Raw genomic sequence first — 25,725 nt, 5'->3', positions numbered from 1 at the left:
ATGCATTTAAAATCTACATGGATTTCCCTATGGTGTTATTAAAATAACATTTATCTGTTCTCTCTCCAAAATAAACAAATTTGAATCCATTTCACAGTTAGAGGGAAAACAGCAGTTTAATCCAGCAAAAGTATTCAAGATTCTATATAACAGCTTTTAAGAGGTCCAAGGAAATTATATCCCTTAACTATCCGTATGAACATTTAGCTGCGTAAAAAGGATTGTAAAAATGAAGAAATGACAGACTAAATAGTAAAACTTCAGTATGAATTATAAAATAGCTGTGTGAGAGAAGTTTGTAAGAAAAAAAAAATTCACATTTCTAGGACCTTGGCAGCAGTAAAGACCGGAAGAGAGAGAAGATTAGTTTTGTATGTCAGATTGTACGAGTTGGCAGAATGGAACAAAGAGAGAACAACACAAGGAAACTAACTTCTGGGCTACGGCGACCTTTTGGTGTAGCAGGTAATCCATTCTTATATACAGTACACCGTCAAAATGTTTTGCCAATAGTAGCAGCTGCTGGGGATTGAAGCGATTTGACCTACTATAGTTTTGTCCAATCTTTTTGTAACATATTTTTTGCATGCACGAAGACCTCGACTTATGTTAGCAATTGGGACATGGTTGTAAAGCATGACCGCCTCGCTTAGCAATGGCAATCCCTGCAGTTCCCGTTGCCATGATTAACTGAATCCCATAGTCATTAGGCAAGGAAACTTCCACTTAGCTCTCCTACCTGGCTACGACCCGGGGGAGGGACTTCTCTGTTGCAGCTCCGGCCCTTTGGAACGAACTCCCCGCGGAGATTCGGACCCTCACCTCTCTCCCTGCTTTCCGAAAAGCCGTTAAAACCTGGCTGTGTCGGCAGGCCTGGGGTTGATGAGCTCCCCTCCCCTCTCGACAGGTGTGGTTGTTGGTCATTTTAATATGTTTGTTTTGTACTTGTATGTTTCCCCTTCCCGTTTAAGTTGTTCGCCGCCCTGAGTCCCTTTCAGGGAATAGGGCGGCATATAAATAAAATAAAACTTAAACTTAAACTTACCTAACCAATGTCAGTGGAGAAGTTGGCAAGAAGTTGCAAGTTCCAGACCTGCAGGTAGTAAAGGGTTGCAAGGATGGGGGAGGGAGGGAGGATGTGTGTGAGAATTGCTGTGTGGATTTTAAGAGGGATTTTGCAAGAGGTGCTACATGGGTCAGGAAGGTGTGATGGTATACGTGAGAAGTGCTGCACAGGGGTACTAAGGCTGGTGCAAGAGTGACCAGTGCAGTGTGAATTGGCTTGCTATTCAGCAGGAATCTACAGTAAGTGATAATGGGGATACCAGTTAGCTCAATTCATTGGGACCAGGAAAAAAATGACTACAATGAGGAACTTCTGCCCTTCCTCCCAGAAAGAAAGCTTTGAGGTAGACATAAGGGAACAAAACTGTGGCATTTGCCATTGGACAGAATACTGCGGCCAAATCAGAGGTGGGTTCAGAGCCGAGGTGGCGCAGTGGTTAGAGTGCTGTACTGCAGCCACTTCAGCTGACTGTTATCTGCAGTTCAGCGGTTCAAATCTCACCGGCTCAGGGTTGACTCAGCCTTCCATCCTTCCGAGGTGGGTGAAATGAGGACCCAGACTGTGGGGGCGATATGCTGACTCTGTAAACCGCTTAGAGAGGGCTGAAAGCCCTATGAAGCGGTATATAAGTCTAACTGCTATTGCTATTGCTATTCCTACCAGTTCGCACCTATTCGGTAGAACCGGTTCGTCAAATCTACCGAACCGGTTAGAAGAGGTTCCACCAGTGGACCCGGAAAGCAGGCCACACCTACAGAAGAGGCTCCAAAAATTTTTGAAACCCACCACTGGGCCAAATCCTCTGTTTCAAAAGTAGTGTATCATGATAATGGGGTTTATTCTGGCACAACAGATGGTTCTTTTGTTTGAGGGCTTTGGTTGATTGCTATCAATTTTAATGCTTTAAGTTTTAAAAATAATTTTATATCAATTTGGGTAATTATAGATATGGATGTAGATGTTGATATAGATATAGTCATTGGTTAATGTCAATAAATGCCCACTATTACTTCCAGAATATTCCACCTTGTTTTACTGATACGAGTCAAGCAAGTTTGTCTTTCAACTGAATAACACTTCTTGATAGAAAACAATTCTAAGCAGTCTGCTATCATCACTGTTTGCCCCCTCTTTTTCCCTTATAACTTAATCCTTAATGACGCTTGTTTCTCTTTGAATTCAGTGATGGATATAACTGACATAATTAATGGGAAAGTAGATGATGAAGATAAGCAGCACTTCATTCCATTTCAACCGTAAGTGCAAATTAATACAGAAAAGTAATCAGGACTGCTATCAGGAATAGATGGGTTATGATTCTTTGTTAACAATAAGCTCTCACAGTTTTGAAAATGGGAAGACTAAAAAGCGAAATGGACAGGACTGTTTTGGAAGAAAAAATGATTTACTTTAACTAACCTATGTGATTAAACAGTCTCTTCCCAAAGAATTAAAATTTTTTGTAAAGCTAAGATAATTTCAGTTTTCCTACAGGCACAACCTGCTGCAGGCAAAGTCCTCTGTATTGTGAATACATTTTCTATTTAATTTTGCAGTTCAAACTCTTGATTTGTTAGTACCATTCTTGGATAAGAATCAGAGATGTGGGTAATTGTTATATTAATAGTTTCAAATATGTATATTTTAGAACTAACTGTTTTGTTTTGTTTCAATGAAATAAGATATGTGTCCATATAATATTTGGACTAAGATGAAAGCTTGAGTACAAGAGTTAAAATACAGTATTTTAAATTTAAAGAAAAAACATGATACATGAATGAGAATTGTTTAGATCTTAGAGTAGAAGTAAGAGAACAATTATCCTCAGGCTATAATGAAATTTATTTATCAAATCTATGTATCTAATTTCTAAAACCAGAATACAAACCGCTCTATGATTAGTGGCTAATGATAGTGATTGAGTAGAAGATCATCATTTGTTCCAATAAACTTGAATGTGTTTTTGGTTTATATATATGTGCAAACATAAATTTATATAAAAAGTTATATAATAAACATTACTTGGGTGCATCTATAATAACATATGCTGTTTAAATAAAAAGAAGAAAATTAAATAGAATAAATTAGTATAAATCATGGCAAATTTAAGACTTATGGACTTCAACTCCCAGAATTCCCCAGCCATCTCTGGGAATTCAATTCCCAGAATTCCCCAGCCAATCCACAAGTCTGGACATCATTGCTATAAAATGAAAGCCTCAGTGAGAGAATAAAATTGGGCTTCACTTGCTTAGTTAACTTCTTGGTGACATTTCTCAAAAGATCCCAATAGTATTATTTTGTGTTATATTATGAATTGTTACATATTTCTAAAAGCATTCTGATTAAAAATGAAATGAGATATTTCATGGATCTGGAAATTTTTTTGAAATAAAATATTTTTCATTCAGGTTTTGTAGCTTTCTTTTTTACATTATGCTTAATTAAATTATTCTTTAGAAAAAAAGCTTTTATTGGGAATGAGTTATATACAATTTATGAAGACTTTCCTGTTATTTATTTATTTTGCATTGCATCTTTATTGTGTTGCTTGGTATTTTTCTTTCCAAGTGTTCAATTTTCCACTGAAAAATATCTATAACAGCCATCATTAAATATGGGGCCAAATTGCTGTGGGGTGCTGAATGACATTTTTCTAAATACTACTTTTCATTTGTTGCTTCAATATTTTCATCCTTTCCATCATGTAGCAAAATCGTTTTATGGATTTTCTTGATTGTTTTCCAACCCCACTGAGCTACTTTTATTTGTAGTAGCTTTCTGCTTTTTGTTACTTGTCATTAGAATTGTAAGTCGATTCATTTCATCCCTGAAACTGGGCTTCACTGGTCCATGGGGGTGGTATGTTTTTACATTTTGGTGTTGTTATTATATATGTAACTTTTTTCAGGCTCTTCACCTCTATTCTGCACACCTCTATGATAAATCTGGATTATGTTTTTTTTCTGAAATCATAAATTCATTCCTCCTTATTAGTTTCCTGATTGATTATCTTTCTGTGTCTTCCTTTTTTTTTTCTCTTGTCTTGTGCCGACTAACAAACACTCTTTGTCACCTGTGTGATACTCTCTGTTGTGTTTTTGTTCTACGACTTCTGGTTTTCTGCCCCTTCCATCTTTGTTACCTTTTGGTCTTGGTCGTCATGTGCATTTTCCAGGCTAGCATTGGATAACACCATTCGACACAAGCAGTTGAACATATCATCCCGTTTTTCACCCAGGGTGGCAGGGGAGAATGATTTTCTTCAGACTGTAATAAACAAAGTGATTGCTGCTAAAGAAGTTAATCATAAGGGTCAAGGTAGGTATTTTCCTTTCCTTAGGGTGTGTTAGCACTAGCAATGATTAGGAAAGTAATCAATTTTTGTACTACAACTCCTGAGTTCGTTAGCATGGAAAAGGTTTCTTGTTTCTGATTTGCTCTTCTTTTGCTTCATGAACCATGACGATCATTCTGGAGCCATGTTTTAAAATACACATTTATCATTTTTGCATCTTTCACTGACATCTAACCATTCATCATCTTATTAATGTACTTTTCAATTTTTTTACTGTAAAAAAAACCCCTTAATTTGAGATGATGGTTAGTTGGCTGTTTCAAAAATAACGAAACTATCTCAGCTTTGCATACATACTGCATTTTTAAGATGCTACATGCTTTTCATTGGCGCAGTGGTTAGGGTGTAGCACTGCAGGCCACTTCAGCTGACTGTTATCTGCAGTTCAGCGGTTCTAATCTCACCGGCTCAAGGTTGACTCAGCCTTCCATCCTTCCGAGGTGGGTAAAATGAGGACCCGGATTGTTGGGGGCGATATGCTGACTCTGTAAACCGCTTAGAGAGGGCTGAAAGCCCTATGAAGCGGTATATAAGTCTAACTGCTATTGCTATTGCCATTCAGAGCCGAGGTGGCGCAGTGGTTAGGGTGCAGTACTGCAGGCCACTTCAGCTGACTGTTATCTGCAGTTCAGCGGTTCTAATCTCACCGGCTCAAGGTTGACTCAGCCTTCCATCCTTCCGAGGTGGGTGAAATGAGGACCTGGATTGTTGGGGGCAATATGCTGACTCTGTAAACCGCTTAGAGAGGGCTGAAAGCCCTATGAAGCGGTATATAAGTCTAACTGCTATTGCTATTGCTGTTATTCAGTTTATTATTTAGTTCTCTTGCTGCCTTAATAGAAACTGGATATGGATGTAGAAACCCTCAAGATATTTTACAAATAACTGCATGCCTCTTGCAAAATTTATTTAAAAGTTTATTAAAAGGCTTCTTTTGGTTTTTGTCTTAAAGATTATTTTTAAGAAAACAAAAGGCATATGTTCATCTTTCTGTGTATCCTTGCTGCAATTTATCAATGTGTAAAATAAACTAATATGGATTTTTTTTTAAAAAAAGAGGTAAAATAATCTTATAAGAACACCTCCCACTCAGAAAGTTGAGAGGTCAATCCTATGTTGCAGCAGATGTAGCAAAAAATATCTGCTACAAATTCCACGTGATGTCAGGAAGGGCATCCAGCCAGTAAACATTCAGCTCCATCCAGTTGCCCTGATTCTACTCCAAATTAAGGGATTACAGAGTCATAAAAGGGGGGGGGGAGTTTGAATAGGGGCATTTGATCAATATTTTTAGCACCACTGTTACATTAAAAATGCTGCTTTTTAGTTTAGAATCTCGGTATGAATTGTTCATAAATATTTAAAATATTTGTGTACATAATGTTTAAAGAGCTATACTTAAGTAATTACTACAGTTTTACTCATTTCATTGGCCCCAGGTATTCTTACGGTAAGGTTTATTTATATTGCATAGTCTTATGTTCAGTTAATTTGGTTCATTTTTTTCTCTGCATAGTAATTACATTTTTTCAAAGGTGGCATTGTTTTCTTCTTTCTATATTAATATGGATGATGGAAAATACAGAGTTATCAAACAAAAGGAGGCACTTCATATATAATCAAGGACTATTTGTGTTTATTTAAGTAGTCAAATAATATCATTCCATATCTATATCAGTCAAATATGGAATGATATTATTTGACTACTTAAAATAAACACAGGTAGTCCTCGATTCACATCCATTTATTTAGTGACCTGTTCTGACCCTCCTCCTCCATCCAGGAACGAAAGCCGAGACAAACGTAAATGAGAATGTTTTTTAATCAGTCCAGACTCTCATTGGCTGAAAGCCAAATAAACAAAGAGATAAGCACTTTGGCAGCAAGTCGTACAAACCTTGGCAGCAATGCAAACAAACTCTGGCAGCAATCCAGCCTGCCAAGTTTGTTTCTCATTAGTCCCTAACGTTGACTTCTGCAAGAAGGGCGTGGCACAAGCAGTCTCTTTTATAATCTGGAGAGGATCTTAACGAGCATCAGCTGAGCGTAATTACCTCCTGTAATTACGTAGTTGTTCTTGACGCCGAGTAGCCCTTTGAAGGCGTGCATCCCGGAACAACTCACAGGTGGTTTCTGGATCACACTCCCTTGTCTCCTCCCCACTGATCCAAGGCTCAGGCACCACCTGGTGGCCAACCAGTCTCTCCTCGCCCTGCTCGGAGTCAGAACCCTGTCCAGGGTCCTCCACATCCTCCAGGACCGACTGATAAGACCACTCGCTGTCGGAGTCTGGTGGCAGCTCCAACGGCTCCTGCCGGGCCACAACAGTAATGTAATAAATTCAAGAGCTTGGCAACTGGGAACTTTCACTATCTTAGAGTCATGCGATCACTATTTTTAACCGCTTGAGCCAGCTTCTGACAAGCCCAGTCAATGGGGAAGCCACATTTACTTAACGTCTGCAGTGATTTGCTCAACAACTGTGTGCAGAAAGGTCATAAAATGGGACCGAAGTCACGTAACAACTATCTTGCTTAGCAATGGAAATTTTGTGCTTTGTTGTGATTATAAGTTGAGAAGTATCCGTAGTTTCTTCTTTCTCTGAATTCTGTTTTTAGTCTTACATTTTTAAAAACCTAACGTGTTAGACTTTATGTGAAACCCCCACTTTACAAAATAGTATTTTTTACTAAATTCTACAGGTCTGTGGGTGACATTGAAGCTTCTTCCAGGAGACATACATCAGATACGGAAAGAATTTCCTCACTTAGTTGATAGAACCACAGCTGTGGCACGGAAAATGGGCTTTCCAGAAATTATTATGCCTGGTAAGACTATACAGTTATAAAATTAAAGACGTTGGTACAATATAGGTATAGGCTAAGTCACGAAGTTCTATTAAATAGTATTTGGAGGAATTAAAAGTTGCTTGTTGTCAAAAATATGATGTCTGAACATATTTCATTTGGATTGTTTAGCATAAAGAAGATCTAGTTAAGTTCTGTCTGCCAGCAGTTCGATTCGGACTGGCTCAAGGTTGATTGACCCTTCCATCCTTCCTAGGTTGGTAAAATGAAGATCTAAATTGTTCAGGGCAATATGCTGAGTCTGTAAACTGCTTAGACAGGGCTGTAAAGCACTATGAAGCGGTATATAAGTCTAAGTGCTCTTGCTATTCTTGTTATATCTAAAATGTAAATTATGAGTTATTCTTGAAGTGTTATTTTAGGTTAGAGGTTAGTCTTGAAAATTTATGTACATTCAACACACTAAAACACAGACTCAGAGAAAGTTAAATAACTGCTGCTATTCTAGCATGCATTTTCTGTAAATGTTGTATTGAAATTACCATAATTTTTTTGGAGTATCAGATGCACCAGAGTAAAAGACGCACAAGGATTTTGAAGAGGCAAATTAAAAAAAAAGTTTTTGCACTCTGCAATTTTCGTGAAAATGGGCCCATTTTTTGTCAAAAAAAGAGGCATGCATAGCTTTTAGGAGGCTTATAGAGTGCTCCTGGGGGCTGGGGGGAGGGACAAAATTGAGCAAAAAACGGCTCCTGGGGGAGCACTCTGGAAGCCTCCTAAAGGCTATGCACGGCCATTTTGGTGAATGGGGCGGGGTTTTGGGAGGCAAAAAAATGTGTATTCCGTGCATAAGACTCACCCAGATTTTCAGCCTCTTTTTTGAGGAAAAAAGGTGCGTTTTATACTCCGAAAAATACGGTATTATAGTGTAGAGGAAAGTGTAAGAAAAACAGATAAACAAATCATAAGCCACCATAATTCTTAAAGTTTGCTTTCTGTTTTTGTAGGATACTGGATAATTGTAATATATTAAATCAGTGAATTGTTCTTCTCTTTTGTTTCTAGGTGATGTCCGAAATGACATTTATGTAACGTTAGTTCAAGGAGATTTTGACAAGGGCAGTAAAACTACAGCAAAGAATGTAGAAGTTACAGTATCTGTTTATGATGAAGATGGGAAAAAATTAGAGGTATTTTGTGGAAAGTTGATATCTGATTTTGGGTTGGTTCAAAATGATGTGATTCATTATTCAGATACTTATTAAGTGATGGTTAAATATTTTTAAAGCATGAACCACTCCCCCCCCCCCTTTTCTCTCCTGAACATTTATTTAATTTAATGCCACACTTTCCCCATGCTGCCATATATTTCAAGAATAATAATTTTACAACTTGAATCCAGAAACTAAGAGTCATCTGAAATTACATTACATTATTTGGTTTCCTACTAGGTGTAATTATAATTCATTCATCATCAGTGGTATTCTCCATTCTTTGTCATCTTTAAAGATAACTATAGATGACTGGAAAGATGCTTCACAAATCTATTTGATTTTCTCCAAGTGCTCCAGGATTAGAAAACAAACTTCCTTCATTTTTTTCCCCTTATTAATTAATTATATAATAGTTAAAGATGAATACTATTCTTGAATTCTTGGTGTATTTTTCAGTATATGCCCACAATCAAATCATTGCCACTGTATTTATGACATTTGACTGGGTCAAAAAAATCTGAGTATTAGTTCCACTGAAAGCATTTGAATGTGTAAGAAAGCGTTACATGTAGTCCTCGACTTACAACCACAACTGACATCAGAATTTCCATTGCTAAGTAAAGAGATGGTTAAGTGAGTCATGCCTTGACAATTCTCTTTTTGACATGGTAGTTAAGCAAATCACTGCCATTGTTAACTGAATTGTAATCTATGCGTCACTCGGACAAATCACCCACACGTAGATATTACAACATCTATAGACTATGCAAAAGAGACCATCAACCAGCCCAAAAGAGAACAGGAAGATTCCAGCCCTTCATGGTATTGGACCTGGGTACTTGAGAGACCGCCTGCTGCCAATTACCTCCAATAGACCAATTAGATCCCACAGAGTAGGCCTCCTCCGAATCCCATCTACTGGCCAATGCCGATTGGCTACCACCCGGAGGAGGGCCTTCTCTGTGGCTACTCCGGCCCTCTGGAACGAGCTCCCCGTGGAGATTCGAACCCTCACCACCCTCCAGGCCTTCCGCAAAGCCCTTAAAACCTGGCTGTTCCGACAGGCCTGGGGCTAATGAACTTTTGTCCCCCCTCGAATGGTATAGTCGTTGTGTGTTTTTAAATTGTGGTATTGTTTTGTTCGTGTTTTTTTCTCCCCCCCCTTATTTGTACCCCCCCCCCTTTGACTTGGGTTGTGAGCCGCCCTGAGTCCCCTTCGGGGAAAAGGGCGGCATAGAAATATAATAAATTCAATTCAATTCCCACCAGCAATCAGCACCCAGATCACCATAGATTAACACCAACCTTAACATCAGACCAACAATCAAGTAAGCAATACCCCAATCAAGAAACTGCCAAAGAAGCCAACAGCAAACAGCCCAATCAAAGAATCCCTAAGACTGTCCCCACCCACATAGACTGGCAAGGCACCAGAAGAATATAAACTGACAGCAAACAGCACTCCTCACTAGCACTGATGATGTTACCTAGTTAGGGTAATGAAACGTCTGCAAGAAAACAAGCAAGGACAGAGAGTCCAAAGGACCCCTCAAATATTCATATTGTTGCTAACACATTTATAAGATTTCACTTGCCTGTATTACAAAAATATTATTTCTCTGATATTATATTTGAATTTAAAAGTTATTTTTTTATTCTTATTGTCTCTTAAATATAGTGATAGCATTTGCTTATACCTGCAACTGTAACATTGATATCTGCTTTGTTTCCTTGTTTTAAGAATGTGATTTTTCCTGGGGCCGGAGATGAAGCTCTTTCAGAATACAAATCTGTTATATATTACCAAGTAAAGCAACCCCGCTGGTTTGAAACTATAAAGGTATGCTTGGCATTAAACTTTATTTTTTAGAAGAAATGGATAAGAGAGATAGAGAACCTCTTGGTATCCATGCCAGAATAATCTTTCTGTGTTGCTAAGGTCTAGTACAGATGAAGTCCTTTACTCATTACATTCTCTTTGTCTCTTTCTCTTTTTATCTTCCACTCAAGGCAACTTGGATATCTTTACTCTGAATTCTGATCATATGACCATGGGGATGCTGCAATGGTCGTAAGTGTGAAAAATGGTCATAAAGTCACCTTTTTCAGTGCTATTGTAACTTTGAACTGTCACTATGAACTGTTGTAAGTCAAAAACTACCTATATTTTAGCCACAAAATTTCCACATACATTACAGATAGTCCTTGACTAACAACAGTCCATTTTGTGGCCTTTTAAAGTTATAAGCTCGGCGGTTCAAATCTCACCGGCTCAAGGTTGACTCAGCCTTCCATCCTTCCGAGGTGGGTAAAATGAGGACCCAGACTGTGGGGGCGATATACCGACTCTGTAAACCGCTTAGAGAAGGCTGAAAGCCCTATGAAGCGGTATATAAGTCTAACTGCTATTGCTATTGCTATAACAGCACTGAAAATAACTGACTTATGACTAGTTTTCGCACTTACAACGGTTGCAGCATGCCTATGGTCATGTGATCAAAATTCAGGCACTTGGCAACTGACGGTTGCATTGTCCTAGGGTCATGTGACCCCCTTCTGCGACCTTCTGACAAGCAGAATCAATGAGGAAGCTAGATTCACTTAACAACGGTTTACTAACTTAACAACTTCAGGAATTCACTTAACTGTGGAAGGAAAGTTGTAAAATGGGGCAAAACTCATTTAACAAATGTCTCACTTAGCAACATTAATTTTGGGCTCATTTGTGGTCATAAGTCAAGGATGACCTGTGTAGTCTTGTGGTATTATTTAGCGGATCATTTTTCAATAATCAGTGACCTATTGCAGCCTGACCCAGAAAGAGAGATAGTTGTCATTTTTGGAATGTCACTGTGATTGGTATGCAAGACACTCTGATCACATCCGTCACAACTTAGCTTTCAGAATTAGTTCAATACATGCAGTGTCGATGTGCCGAGCATTGTCTGATTCAATTATGTTGGATGAGTTCCAGTTGCTGAAATCAAAGTATGTTGAAAAGATGCTTGGTCAGGCTTGGCCAAATATTTTCATCTTTTGACTGTTGACATTTTTAGTTTGCTATATTTAATACAGAGAAACCTAATCTGAATCTAAGGACAAAAAACAACTGTTGCTGCTTTTGTTGCTTTGATGTCCAAAAATATTTGGATACAACTGATTGTTTTGAACTATTCAGCCCAGTTTGCACGTCTGACTTTGAAAGTGAAATTGCTCTGCTTTCTAGTGTGATCATTTGCTCTGAGAGAAGATACAATCATCTTGAGTCTCTTAGACCTCTTCTCCACCACAAAGGTCAAGAACAGCAAATGCTTGTAGTTATAAGGAGCCGAGGTGGCGCAGTAGTTAGGGTGCCAGTACTGCAGGCCACTTCAGCTGACTGTTATCTGCAGTTCAGCGGTTCTAATCTCACCGGCTCAAGGTTGACTCAGCCTTCCATCCTTCCGAGGTGGGTGAAATGAGGACCCGGATTGTTGGGGGCGATATGCTGATAGGCTGAAAGCCCTATGATGCGGTATATAACTGCTATTGCTATTGCTATTGCTATATTCCATGCATCTGATAGAGTGGGCTGAGATCCACAAACTTTATGAACAGTGGTGGGATATATATACACACACACACATACATACATACATACACACACACACACACACACACACACACACACATAGCATATCTATATACACCTTGTGTAGGTGCACACTTTTGAGAGCAGGCAACATAATTGAGTGAACAGAGAACAGAGTGCCCACAAGGAAAAAATAACAACAATGGTTATCTTATTGTCTTGTTCTGTGGTAATTATGGCATGGGATTTTAAATATGAAATACCTCTGATTTTTAAATCTAGAGGAAGCCACTGGAAAGTTTATCAGTGAATTTGGGATGAGGTATCGCCAAAATTCACAAAATTTCCATCTTTTCCTTTCTTTTAACCTTCCTTCTTATCTAAGGTAGCGAGGCAGTCAGTTACCTCAAGCACTGCCTTTTTTTTTTGGGTAGTGGAATACATGTGGATTAATATAAATGAGATTAAATCCAAATATGTCTATATTTACCTCCTTACGTTGTGATTGTTTCACTTCACAACAGGTTGCTCTTTTCCTAAAATGGTTTGTTGAATAGCTTGGAATACACGTGTTTTCAACGAAGTCCGGGAGATTTGTACTTTGCAGTAGTCACTTATATCTGGTATCTTCTTCTTTGGACTATTGCAGGGAACAAGAAATTGGTTCAGAAACTTCAGAAAGATCAGAATAGGGTGATTAGGCAACTGACAAAATGGTTGATATGAGCATATTATGTCAGGGTTTTTTTCTATGTTTTCTAGTGTGAGTCAGTTCTAGATGCAATTTGGAGAGAACAGTGCTTAAGGCTAGCCTGTCTGAAAGAGCCATCACCTGCCATATCTACTATTGGGATGATAGGATTTGCACTTGAAGTGCTTCTCTAGATATTCCTGCTGAATGAGAGATGATGAGTAGCTTTCAGAAAAAAGCTTTTTCTGATAGGCAGGTCCCAGCTATGCAGTACTTTCTCTTTAGAGGGAAGGCTGTTGTGGTATTTTCTGCATCATAATAAAGACATTTTTATTTTGCCAAATTGAGGACTAGTATAGATCTAGTATAGATCTATTATCAGCACAAATGCAACACAAATGTAACAAAGGCAACAGTAAAAATATTGGGTTTCTGTCGTGATGGACTCTTGTGACGAGCCGATAGACAGAGAATGGAAGCAGTCTGCTTCCTCCCATATTTGGGCATACCAGGGGTTGTAACACTAAATACATACCTATTTCCCTGGCTCAGCTGATAAAGGAGGAGAACCTTGTGGCTTAGTGGTTAACACAACTGCTTAATATGTAATACAGCACAGGTTCGAATCCCAGTAAGGGTATGACTAGCTGATGAGAGCTAAATAGCTTGAAATAGATCTATACTAGTCTCCCTTTATTTATTTATCAGCACAAATTGCTATATATATATATATATATATATATATATATATATATATATATATATATATATATATATATATATATACACACACACATACATACATACATACATACACACACACACATACACACATACATACACACACACACAGACACACACACACACATACACATATACATATACATATATATACTTTGACGAATTACTTTGACGATCTACAGTGAAGGTATTTTGTACATACTATTAGTACTGCTACACCTTGTACAGTAGTTGCCATTTCCTATGCAAGGTTCATAAAATGCCCTGCTAAAAACAATATAATGCTTTTATATTGATTTACCTTTCAATAAGACTTTTAATGGATACTATAGAGCCAGGATAGCGAACCTATGACAAGCGTGCCATAAGTGGCACACGGAGTATTTGTCAGGGCACGCGAAGCGTTGCCCTGTCAGTTGGCCAGCACGCATGAGCATGCTGGCTAGCTGATTTTAGCCTTTTTTGAAGCCATTTTTTCACCCTCCCCAGGTTTCAGAGGCTTTATAGGAGCCTGGAGAGGGAGAAAACAGCCCCCCCGCCCCCCCAGAGGCACCCCGGAGATTTCAGGAGCTTCCCTGACGCCTCCGGAGTGCAAAAACCCGGCCCTACGGGTAAACCGGAAGTTCGAGAATGTCGTGTATTGTATTATGGGTGTGACACGCCCGCGGACGACACCCCTGCGCTTCCCCCGCTTATGGAAGCGAGCCAAAAAAGGTTCACCAATCACTGGTAATAGAGAATTTCTGTTAGGTAACATAAATATTCATAATTGTTAAAATATTAAGAATTACATGGCAGCAGCAGTTCTCTGTAGTGAAATTTTTGGGAGATTAATGTGATACGAAGTAGGAAGTGTCCAAGAGAATTAAAGGTTGACAGAACATTTAACAGGCTGAACAATAATAGTAAAACTATAGTTGGGAGATCTGATGTTTCTTGATAACAATAAGATTAAACCCCTGGATCATAAATGAAAGCACCCTTTAACAGAATAAACATGATGCGGTAACCTTTTTCTTTGTAAAGAAGATAAACAATATTCTACTGTCTGGAAAAAAACACCGAACACCAAAATCTGGCCGCCTTTTAGTTGTTCTAAATTTTTGCTCTCCATAGTACAATTTCACTTTTCTCTGCTACTGGTCAAATAGAGAAGGAGATTTATTTCATATTTCTGAATTGTAATCTTAGGTATGAGAAATTATTATTGGTGCTCCAGTAACAAAGGAAGGTTGAGCAAAAAATATTTTTACCATACGCTATATAAAAAGATGCCCAGGGGATTCAGTTCATGGCAGACTGTTCAATCTTCTCTTCTCGAAGTCTGGACTAGGAATAGTTACTGATAAATAAGGAACAAGAATAGAAATGCTCTGATTAAGAGTATTATTAGAAGAAATGTACTTAATGTTGCATACACATAGACATAATTTAGGTGACAAAACTCTTTCAATGCATGGGGGCTAGAAACCTGCCTTTTTTCTGAAGCAGGGGTTCCTGCTTTTTGATCATTGTAATTCCTTTCAGTGTGCAAACTCTCACATTAGTTCAGTAAAGGTCTACTGAATGACATACTAACACACTGAATTACTCATCTGAGGAGTTCTTGGCAGCTTAATTCCAGCCTAACTGAAAAGTCAGCCTGGGTTACAGAACAAAAAGAGAAAATATTTAGTGCTTTATTCTGTACTATTCTGCTTTCTGAAAAAGTACTGATTCTTTTTCAAGTACTTAACTGTTGAATCTCTGGAGAAATAAGTTTTCATATTAAAGAAGTGATCTCATGATTTCAAATACTTCAGTAAATGTTGTTTAAAACAACACACGCTTGAAAATATGGTTTTGCTGTTGTCATATCACCTTTATAAATTCAGATCTGGAGAAAGGAGAAGGAGGGTACAATTAATCAGGAAGGGGAAGTTCCTGTGACAATATTTATTTGCCGGTTCTTTTAAGCAATTAGCTTAAATACTATTAAACACTGTAAGTGTTGAATTGACTGTTACTTTTCTGGATTAGACAACAGGTTTTAGGCTAGTGTGTTTGTGTGTGTGTGTGTGTTTGTGTAATTTGTATATTTGTGTCTGTGTGTACAAACACAGAAACATATAATAGCTGTCAATTTTTATTTATTGATTGATCAATTTTAAATACTGCCCATCTCACTCTCAGAGCAACTCTGGGTGATTAACAATTAAAAAATAAAAACATGTAAAATATTATATCTCAATAAAATATTGGATATCCATAACTTTATCTTTTGTTTTGTGAAGGTTGCAATCCCCATTGAAGATGTAAACCGCAGTCATCTAAGGTTTACCTTCCGGCACAGATCATCACAAGATTGTGAGTAATTTATATCCACTGCTATTTTTTTAAAAGCTATTTTAAAGAAATTTCTTTCTAATTCGAACCCCTATTCTTTTCGTCTCTCTTCTTGATGCCTTTTCCTATAGTTTATTCTTTTTTACACTTCTTTATTTAGGTAAAGCCAATTGATAATATTGGGTGTGTGCTTCTTAGAGGCTGGTATTTGGGTATTTACAACATTTTTATAGAGAAAATAAACTAACTTGTTTATACTGTTAATGGGCTGCTGTGATTTTCATTAGTCATGAAGTCTATGGAAAAGCTTGTTAGCATTTTACTTACAAGCCAAGTATTGACTTCACTTGTTAATGTTGCTGTTTAAAGTTCATACGTTTCAGGAAGATAAACTAGTATTTAGCTTGTTTCATGTTTATTGTTAATGCAGTTAATAACGCCTTACTAGTTTGTAATAAGATTACAGCTGATCTAACTAATGTTACTGAATTCATTAAAAACCTAGCTTCAATTTTTATTGTAATATTGGCAAAGAAAAACCAAAGTTTTAATTGTGTAATCTTCAGTGTTTATACTTAGAACTTGTAAGATTTGACATCTTCGTAATTTTTAGTGCTTCTATAATTAAAAGAGCTGCTGCTTTTGTTGTAAAATTAATCATTGAATGAAAGCAATAATTTTAACAGAAAATTTAACAATTTCACTAATGAAAACAAGAGACAGTAATTTACTGATGTATTTATGACCATTAACTACAAACAGTTTTAATAGGAAACATTTGCATTAAGTTGCAGCAGATAAGGAATGGCCAGAGTGATTAGACTTTAGATTATTATAACCCTCGTGCTATAAGGCTTAGGACTGCTGCTACAGTGTTTTCCCATACATCTTTTAAATTGCTGCTGGGTTGATCCAGGTTGTCATTCAAATTCTCCTTCCCATTTTTGTTTGCACTGCAATTTGTCTGCTTTTTGGAAAAAGCTGAAGAGCTTTCCTGGAATTTTTTTTCCCCTGGGTCTGGCACCATTTTAATTCTTTTATGCTTTTATTTTATTATTGTATAGTCTTATTTAAGGAACCACCGAGAGTCCTGCGGTTGTGGCAGGATATTAGTTTGATGAATTAATAAGGTGTTAATCCTGTTTTACATAAATGTTAAAATATTCTGCTAGTGGAAATCAAACTTCATAGCAGAAGTTTATCTTTGTTGTACTAAAGTAAAATTACTGGTCCTATTCAGTGTACAGAGGATGGAGGTTTACTAGCAATAGCAATAGCAGTTAGACTTATATAGCGCTTCATAGGGCTTTCAGCCCTCTCTAAGCGGTTTTACAGAGTCAGCATATTGCCCCCAACAACAATCCGGGTCCTCATTTCACCCACCTCAGAAGGATGGAAGGCTGAGTCAACCCTGAGCCGGTGAGATTTGAACAGCCGAACTGCAGAACTGCAGTCAGCTGAAGTAGCCTGCAGTGTTGCATTTAACCACTACGTCACCTCGGCTCCATAGGAAATGGAGGTGGGGAAATGATACTGAGTCCATAGTTTGAAGTTTGAAGTTTTATTTTATTTATATGCCGCCCTATTCCCTATAGGGACTCAGGGCGGCGAACAACTCAAACGGGAAAGGGAACATACAAATACGAAACAGACATTTAAAATAACCAACAACCACACCTGTCGAGAGGGGAAGGGAGCTCATGAACCCCAGGCCTGCCGACACAGCCAGGTTTTAACGGCTTTTCGGAAGGCCAGGAGACACATACCAGGGTTAAAGGTTAGAAGGTGGGAAGAAGGGAGATTGGGAATAGATAAATTATTTATGAAAACACTATAGGTAGTCCTTGCTTAAAAACCACTTGTTCAGTGACTCTTTGAGGTTATGCCAGTGCTGAATGAACGGTACTTGCATTCACTTCTTGAACTTACAGCCCTGGCTGTCAGAAGATCAAAATTCGGGCATTGGGCAACCTATCCACATTTATGATTGCAGGGTGCACGTCAGTTCCCCCACCTATTTCTCCCTATCTCTGCCTTTTGGCTGCTGCCCCTGCCACCTTGAGCTTCACTACATTTGTCATTGTGTGCCATTCTGTCTCCTTTAGATTTAGATTTATTTTATTTGTATGCCGCCCTTCTCCGGGAGGGACTCAGGAAGGCGAACAACTCAAAGGGGGAAAGGGAAACATAGAACACAATACAAGTAGTTAAAGTAGCCAAGAATCACACAACCACACAGGTCGAGAGGGGAGGGGAACTCATCAACCCCAGGCCTGCCGACACAGCCAGGTTTTGACGGCTTTTCGGAAGGCCTGGAGAGAGTGAAGGGTCCGAATCTCTGCGGGGAGTTCGTTCCAGAGGGCCAGAGCTGCCACAGAGAAGGCCCTCCCCCGGGTAGTAGCCAGGTGGCATTGGCTGGTAGACAGAACCCGGAGGAGGCCGACCCTGTGTGATCTAATGGGTCTTTGGGAGGTAATTGGCAGCAGGCGGTCTCTCAAGTACCCAGGTCCAATACCATGAAGGTATTGGAAAAGACCAACCTGGGTGTGTCCCGTCAAGTGGGAGGAAGAAGAAGATGCAGGTCATTTGGGGCACAGGGCACATGCTCCTACCCTGGCAGCAGCCACCCTTGATCCAACTCTGCTTGCATGGTGCCACAGAAGTTGCTTGCGCACCCTCCCGCCCCAGCAGTCGTCTTCCCCAGCCCAGCTGTGCTACTGCTGGATGGGTGCTGCCACGTGGACAATCTAGCAGGCTTCTTGTGAGCTGCCTAGGAATTGTGGTTTCCTTATTTATTTTGCTTAGAGGAAGCTAGCAGGAAGTTAGGAAGAGGTTCTTGGTTAATGACTGGCTTAATGACTTCCTTAACAGTGGCAATGGACAATGTTAAGATTGTAATCCCTAAGCAGTACAGTCACGTGATGTCATACCTTATGACTACACAGCTTAGTAATGGAAATTCCAGCCCTAATTCCCATTGATAACTGAGAACTTACCTGAATGCATATAACTGCAGTAGACAAGTTTGAAAAAAAGGTAACTTTTACTTCTTTGGGGAGAAAGAAACTTGGGGTTTTATCCTACACGTGTGTGTGTGTGTGACTGTGCGTGCACACACACCAGTGGTGGGTTTCAAATTTTTTTTGAACCTACTCTGTGGGTGTGGCCTCCTTTGTGGGAGTGGCTTGCCGGCCATGTGTTTTCTTTCTTTCTGTCTCTGTCTGTCTGTCTGTCTCTCTCTCTCTCTCTCCTTCCTTTTGTCTCTCTGTCCCCTTTTCCTTTTTTTCTTTTCTCTCTCTCACTTTTTCTTTCTTTTTTCTTTTTTTCTTTCTTTTTTCTTTATTTCTTTCTTCCTTCTGTGTGTGTGTGTGTGTGTGTGTGTGTGTCTGTGTGTGTGTCAAAAATTGGTGGGTTTCAAAATTTTTTGGAACCTCTTCTGTAGGTGTGGCCTGCTTTCTGGTGGAACCTCTTCTAACTGGTTCAGTAGATTTGACGAACCGGTTCTACCGAACTGGTGCGAACTGGTAGGAACCCACCTCTGGCACACACACACATACACACACACAAACACTGATTTCCTGTGAGTATGGTGTGTTATAAAGAGAATTATTGTAAGCCTCTGAAGGCTACCTTGACGAGACAGAAGAGGCTTGGAAATAATGGTGTGGAGAAGCAAAAAGGTTTAGGTTTCTGTAAAATAGCTGTGGCCCTTCTGATCTGCATGCGAATAATAACAGTTTACTGTTTATTATCATTATGAATTGCATGCTCTTTAATTAACAAGGTTATGAGAGGGCAGCTTTATCAATGTCATTTATTGTATGATAAATAACTAACGTGATTTATTACCACACAATTCTGTTATTTTAATATGAACACGAATTGTTCCTTAAGGTAGAAGAATCACTATTTTGAAACTATTATTGCTGGTGGAATTATCAGGAAATTATAGAGGATGTCAACATTTTTGCTCATGTATGCACTTTGAAAGGAGGTTTTCATGAGGAAATAAAAGTCCCTGGCTAATAATATTATTGTTTATTATTTATCAAACTGTGATGCTAGAATAATTAATAGAAAGAGATTAGTACCTAAAAGGTACGTGAAATGTCATGCTCCTACCAATTCCTATTTTGGAATGGGAATTACTAACAATGAGTGAAAACTTCAGCTCATATCCATTGCCAATAGGGCCAGTGGAGCCTGAACACTTCCTTTTCTCCATCCATCTTCTCTTATTCTTATTGTCATTAACAGGGTTTTTGACCTAACTCACTGCTCTGGCCAAAGCTTGTAAGTGATCTCATGAGTAGCATGTGTGACTGTGCCTGAAGCGAGATGCCTTTGTGGCCAAAGTAAAGGACTATTAATATATGTTTCTCAGTTTTCTGGGTAATCATGCATGTGGGATGACTGCGGTGTAGGCTTTGCATGTTTGCAGCCTCTTAGAATTATAATCAGGGCCTGTTAAGATATACAAGCTTTCAGCATAGACACTTCAGTGGAAGATGGATTTTGTATATTTCTTCAATGTGTGCAAATAAACAGTAGCATTTTGACCAATGTTTGTATTTTGAAGCACAATATGTGGCCAAAAGTACATCCTGATGACTTTAATAACATTTATTCAATGCCTTCACAAATATGAATATATATATATATATATATATATATATATATATATATATATATATATATATATATATATATTCATTTATTCATTCATTCATTCATTTTTAATGTTGCCTTTGTTACATTTGTGTTGCATTTGTGCTGATAAATAAATAAAAAAATGGCTTTCTGCCTGGATGGTTCCTAGGGTGAGCCGATAGACAGAAAAGGGAAGCAGTATGCTCCCTCCCATATTTGGGCATCCAGGGGTTGTGAAACAATACATACCTATTTCCCTGGCTTAGCTGATAAAGGAGGAGAGCCTGAGGCTTAGTGGCTAACACAACTGCCTGATATGTAATACAACCCAGGTTCGATTCCCAGTAAGGGTTTGGCTAGCTGATGAGAGCTAAATAGCTTGAAATAGATCTATATTGCACACTTTTCTCCCTAGCCTGATTGGTACCTATTAGTGTGATGGTGAGCAGAGATATCATTTTCCTTATAAAAAGCATACTTAGAGGTTGAATATGTATCACATGTGCTGTTAAAACTCCCAGTATGCATTTGATGGTGAACAGATCTTTTATTGCAAGAAAATGTTCCTTTTTTATGATCATGAGATTCACTATCTCCTTTTACATGATCAGTGTCAAAAAACCTCAAAAATGATTGCAAAATTTCTATCAATAGCTTTGGTTTGTAAAAGTTGTTTGGTGACGTTTTGTATTACTAATTATATGTATGTATGTATGTATGTATGTATGTATGTATGTATGTATGTATGTAGATAGATAGATGATAGATAGATAGATAAGGTGCCATCAAGTTGGTTTCAACCCTACTGACCACATATATCTATTTTTTCCATGATGAAATATCCCTAACCTGATCCTTTAGCTCTTCTGATGGCATATTCATTGTCACTATCTATTCAATTTGTGTTTGGTCATTATCTTTTTCATTCCACCTTTTCCATCATTAGAATTTTCGCCACAGCTAGATCTTCATATAATGTGTCTGAAGTAGTATAAATTGAACCTGGTCATTTGTACCTCAAGTGAGAACTGCGGGTTGATTTATTCATTTTCTTTCTGTGCTGTCCATGGTATTCTCAAGAGTCTTCTCGAACACTAAAATTCAAAAATATCAATACTTTTTCTATCCTTTTCCTTCAAAAGTCAACTTATACTTCCGTAGCGCGTCACAGGGAAAACCATTGGCTACATGATTCTGATCTTCATGAATATAGATATATCCTGGCATATGATTATCTTTTGCAAGGTTTCCATTACCAGTGAAACAAGAATGCAGTTTGGTTAAAGGAGATAGATCAGAATACAAAAGAAGCTGAAATGAAAACAAACTTGTAATAACAGCAGAAATTGGGGTGTGGAAGGCAAGGAAAAGCAAGAATTGGTCGGTAATAGGTGAAGATTAATTCATGGTTTTTGGTTGAAACATCTGATTTGTAGGATGGATTGATTAGCAGAAGTCATTTGACTCCATGCCACATGATAAGATAATCAAGTGCCTAGAAATAACAGGAGTTGTTAGAAACATCAGACGCTTGTGCAAAGATCAATGCTACAATGGTAGACCTAGTTGCTGATCAGTGGTGATAGACTGGAAGAGATTAATATCGTGAGAAATCTTTCGAGGATATACATTTTGACCACTGCCATTTGTTGATTCCTTTGCCAACAATACCGAACAAGTCAGGCTATGGCTTTCAAACATCAAAAACATCTGCCAGAATATCCCACCTGCTTAACATGAATGATTTGAAGCTACGTGGAAAAGCACCGTCTGAATTGGAGTCGCTGCTCAAAAGTATCTATATATGCAGCCAAAATATTGAAATACAATTTGAAATGGGCAAATGTGCCAACCTTACCATCAGCTGGAAAAAAATAATGCAAACTGAAGGACTCAAGATGCCCTGTGCAAATAGAATCAAGAGCCTGGATAAAGATGATTATTACAAATACCACATCATCTTTCAGGCTGATAACATTAAGCGCAACTGAATTCAAGGACAAGGTTAGAAGTGAATGCATCATGAGAGTGTAGAAGATTTTAAAGTCCAAATTCAGTTGAGGAAATACTGTCAAGGCAATTAACCCCTGGGCAGTTCCAATCTCTGCTTACCAAGGAACACATCTGGAATGTTTGCAAATACATTGGATAGTTGCAGAAGAAAACGTTGCATTGGAATAATATCTTAAGGACAGTGAAAGAAGATGCAATGAAGCTAGAACAGCACGAAGGCTTACTTAGCCTTCTATATGGCAAGGCAAAGTATAACATGGCCAGTATATCAAAGAGCTAGCAGGCAAAGCAGATAACATGACCTGATAATGGTTAAGAGCAGGATGTGAAGAACAGCGTAATTCTGGCTGCACAATATCAAACGTTAAGAAGTGCATATGAAGGCAGAATTGAGAAGACAGTAACAGACGTCCACTTCTGCAGAGAAGCTGAATAAATAGTGGACTATTTAGTTAGCTGTCCAAAGAAGACTGCACAGACCACAAACATAAAGTAGTATCAATGGTCCATGGGAATATGTGCAGAAACATCATCTGCTTCAAGAAAGAATTGATAGCACCACAAAGTAGATATAGTAATGGAATATGAAGAAGCTAAAGTGTTTGAATTGAAACAGAATAGTACCTGCCACATAATATTCCAGATTTAACAATTGCTGATAAGAAAAACACAAAAGTACTCATAGTAGACCTAGCAGTAGCTGGAGACATCAGAAGAGAAAGGGGCTGAAGAAAATCACATAATACAATGACTTGAAATAGAAGTAGAATGACTGTGAAAGGAAAGAAAAGAAAGTATCAGTAATAATAAGAGCCTTTGGTGCAATCTCAGAACATTTGGTGTATCAGTTGACTACCGTCGGCATTGACAAAATCACTATCAGTCAATTGCAAAAGGCAGCTTTTTTCTCTTTTCCCAGCCTTAGGATGAAGGAACTGGCAACTCACTTCTTAAAAATGTTGCCAAGAAAAGTTGAAGAATGTATGTGGCATACTATTATATTCTGACCCCCACCTTGTCCATTCAGGAACGAAAGCCAAACAGAATGTACAAAAGAATGTTTTAATCAGTCCCAGCTCTTGCTGGCTGCGAGCCCAAAAGAAACAAAGATAATTGCTCTGGCAAAAGTCCTATAACTCACAAACTACTGCAAAACAGGATTATATATATCAAGTCACTTATCCAAGTTGGCTTCTCTCGGTTTGTGAACGCGAACGGGGAACGATTACTAGAACAGGAACGGAACGTTGACTTCTGCAACCAGGGCGTGGCACCAGCAGTCTCTTTATACTCAGGAGAGGATCCCAATGAGCAACAGCTGCTCGCAATTATCTCCTGTAAGTACTCAATTGTTCCTTCTGTCGAGTAACCCTTCAACGGGGTGCATCCTGCAACAACTCCCAAGTGTTTCCCTGAACACTCCCTCTGATACAATGCTCTGCCGCCACCTGGTGGCCAACGGCTCCTGCCGGGCCACAACACTATTATATCTAGTTTCTATGCTTTGGGCAATAAACAAGTAAATATTTTTCATGTTGCTTTTACATGTATACTCATATACTTGTTGCACCCAAATTTGTATTTGATTTGAGAAAAGCTGCCCCAAAGAAATTTCCGCTTTCATTTTTCTGTAGGCCTAGAGGTCTCAAAGAGTGGATAGAATGGCTGCTATAACACAAGTCAGCTATGATTTTTACTTTTCATCCCAAGAAGAAAATAGACAATATAATGAGAGAGTAGGCAAACATGGGATCTCACTTCCAGTGGGATCATTTTGTTTCCGTGTAAATTCGAACATTTGGCAGATAACACGGAATCTAGAAAAGTGCTTGCAAAAGATGGATCGATCCAAGGGCTTGGTTCGTGGGCTTCAGATAATTGTTGGTTCATCTCTATTGGCCAGACAGCATATGGGATGTAGATTTTGTTTTAAGCCAGTTAATGGCAGTAGGTATGCTTCTACCTTCCCTAGAGTGAAAAAAGACCAAGATTACCTTGGCACCATTATTGGCTTTGGCAAAAAGGATTCTAGATTGTTCCTGCCAAATTCCAGAGGCTTGAAAATTACTCTCAAGATATTTAAAAGTAGAAATGGTTCTATTTTATGAGCTTCTATTTATCATTGGAATTTATGGCAGCTAGGACTTCCCATAATTTTAGTTTGGAGTAATTAATACTAACACTTTCCTTCTTGCAGAACTCTGCTACCGCCTGCAAACTTTTCCAACCTGCAGGAGAGAATTGCTGCATCGTTGGCATACAAAACATTGCCAAGTGTCTGTTCTTGTTCCATTTCCTTAATAGCACAGAACTTTAATTCTTTTTTTTATTTTTGTAAAATCCGTAACTGAATTTATATAAATATTAAACAGCACAGGAGCTAAATTGCACCCCTATTTCATGCCACAGCAAATTGGAACATCTGCAGTAAGATAGCCAGCTTTGTTATACCTAGCTCGTGCTATATTTCATCTTATAGGTTGAGTAAGTAAGGAGATGGAGTTTTCTCTTGTTCCTTTGCTGAGACAGCCTCTCCCTCCGTTATCACCTCTCCTTTTTTGCACCATATTGTATCCATACTAAAAGAGAATTTGACAACTGGACAGATTATTTGGGTATTAAAAGTTTCTTTAACATGTGGAATGGGAAAAAGGAATGATTACCCTTAAGATTAGTTGTTCTGTTTGCTTCACCTAATTAAAATAAATGAAACAGGATATTGGTATCAATACCCCCTGTGGGGAGGTAAATGAGTAATGAATGTCATGTCTCTGTTTTGGGAGATTGTGTACGAGGCCTACGTGACACAGGAAAGGGGTCTACATGACACAGGAAGGCCAGGTATTTGGGGATGATCGATAAGTTGGCTAAGAGTATAAAAGACTGTAAACAACTGCCCTTCGGGGTTCAGATTTTGCTTGACCAATCGCTCCTGAACCTTTGCGCAAATAAACCTCTCCCTCTGACAAAGAGCTGGTCTTGTCTCATTTCCTGCTACAATACGGGTTTCATGACCTGAATAAAGATTTGGCATGAGGACAAGGCTTTCTGACATTCTCATATTTCTCAACACATTCCCCAGCTTGACATGATCAGTATAATAATGGCCTTTCTGTATCTATGAAGCACATTCTGATTTCTTTTTGGCATTCTTTTGCTTTCTCAATTACCCAACATGCATCTGAAATAATATCTTGTTTTCTTCAACCTTTTCTAAAGGCCGCTTGAATATCTGGCACGTCCTTTTCCAGGGAGGCTCTAATCTGCGCTGGATGAGCCTAAACCTTAT

General features: G+C 38.5%; 1 protein-coding gene across 3 annotated transcripts in view; it reads left to right on the top strand.

The window, feature by feature from the left end:
- Nucleotides 1-25,725, top strand: part of DOCK1 (dedicator of cytokinesis 1) — a 510,685-nt gene that overhangs the window by 69,860 nt on the left and 415,100 nt on the right. For 2 of the 3 annotated variants that reach the window (XM_032224956.1, XM_032224955.1), the window contains exons 10-16: nucleotides 327-465; nucleotides 2,250-2,322; nucleotides 4,245-4,387; nucleotides 7,127-7,252; nucleotides 8,297-8,421; nucleotides 10,187-10,285; nucleotides 15,722-15,794. In XM_032224956.1, coding sequence (XP_032080847.1) covers nucleotides 327-465; nucleotides 2,250-2,322; nucleotides 4,245-4,387; nucleotides 7,127-7,252; nucleotides 8,297-8,421; nucleotides 10,187-10,285; nucleotides 15,722-15,794 — 778 coding nt within the window. The remainder of the gene's footprint in view (nucleotides 1-326; nucleotides 466-2,249; nucleotides 2,323-4,244; nucleotides 4,388-7,126; nucleotides 7,253-8,296; nucleotides 8,422-10,186; nucleotides 10,286-15,721; nucleotides 15,795-25,725) is intronic. The other variant, XM_032224957.1, reaches the window with a different exon arrangement.

This window comes from Thamnophis elegans, chromosome 10, assembly GCF_009769535.1.
Source record: "Thamnophis elegans isolate rThaEle1 chromosome 10, rThaEle1.pri, whole genome shotgun sequence".
Lineage (NCBI taxonomy): Eukaryota > Metazoa > Chordata > Lepidosauria > Squamata > Colubridae > Thamnophis > Thamnophis elegans.
This window is presented reverse-complemented; position numbering and strand designations above follow the sequence as displayed.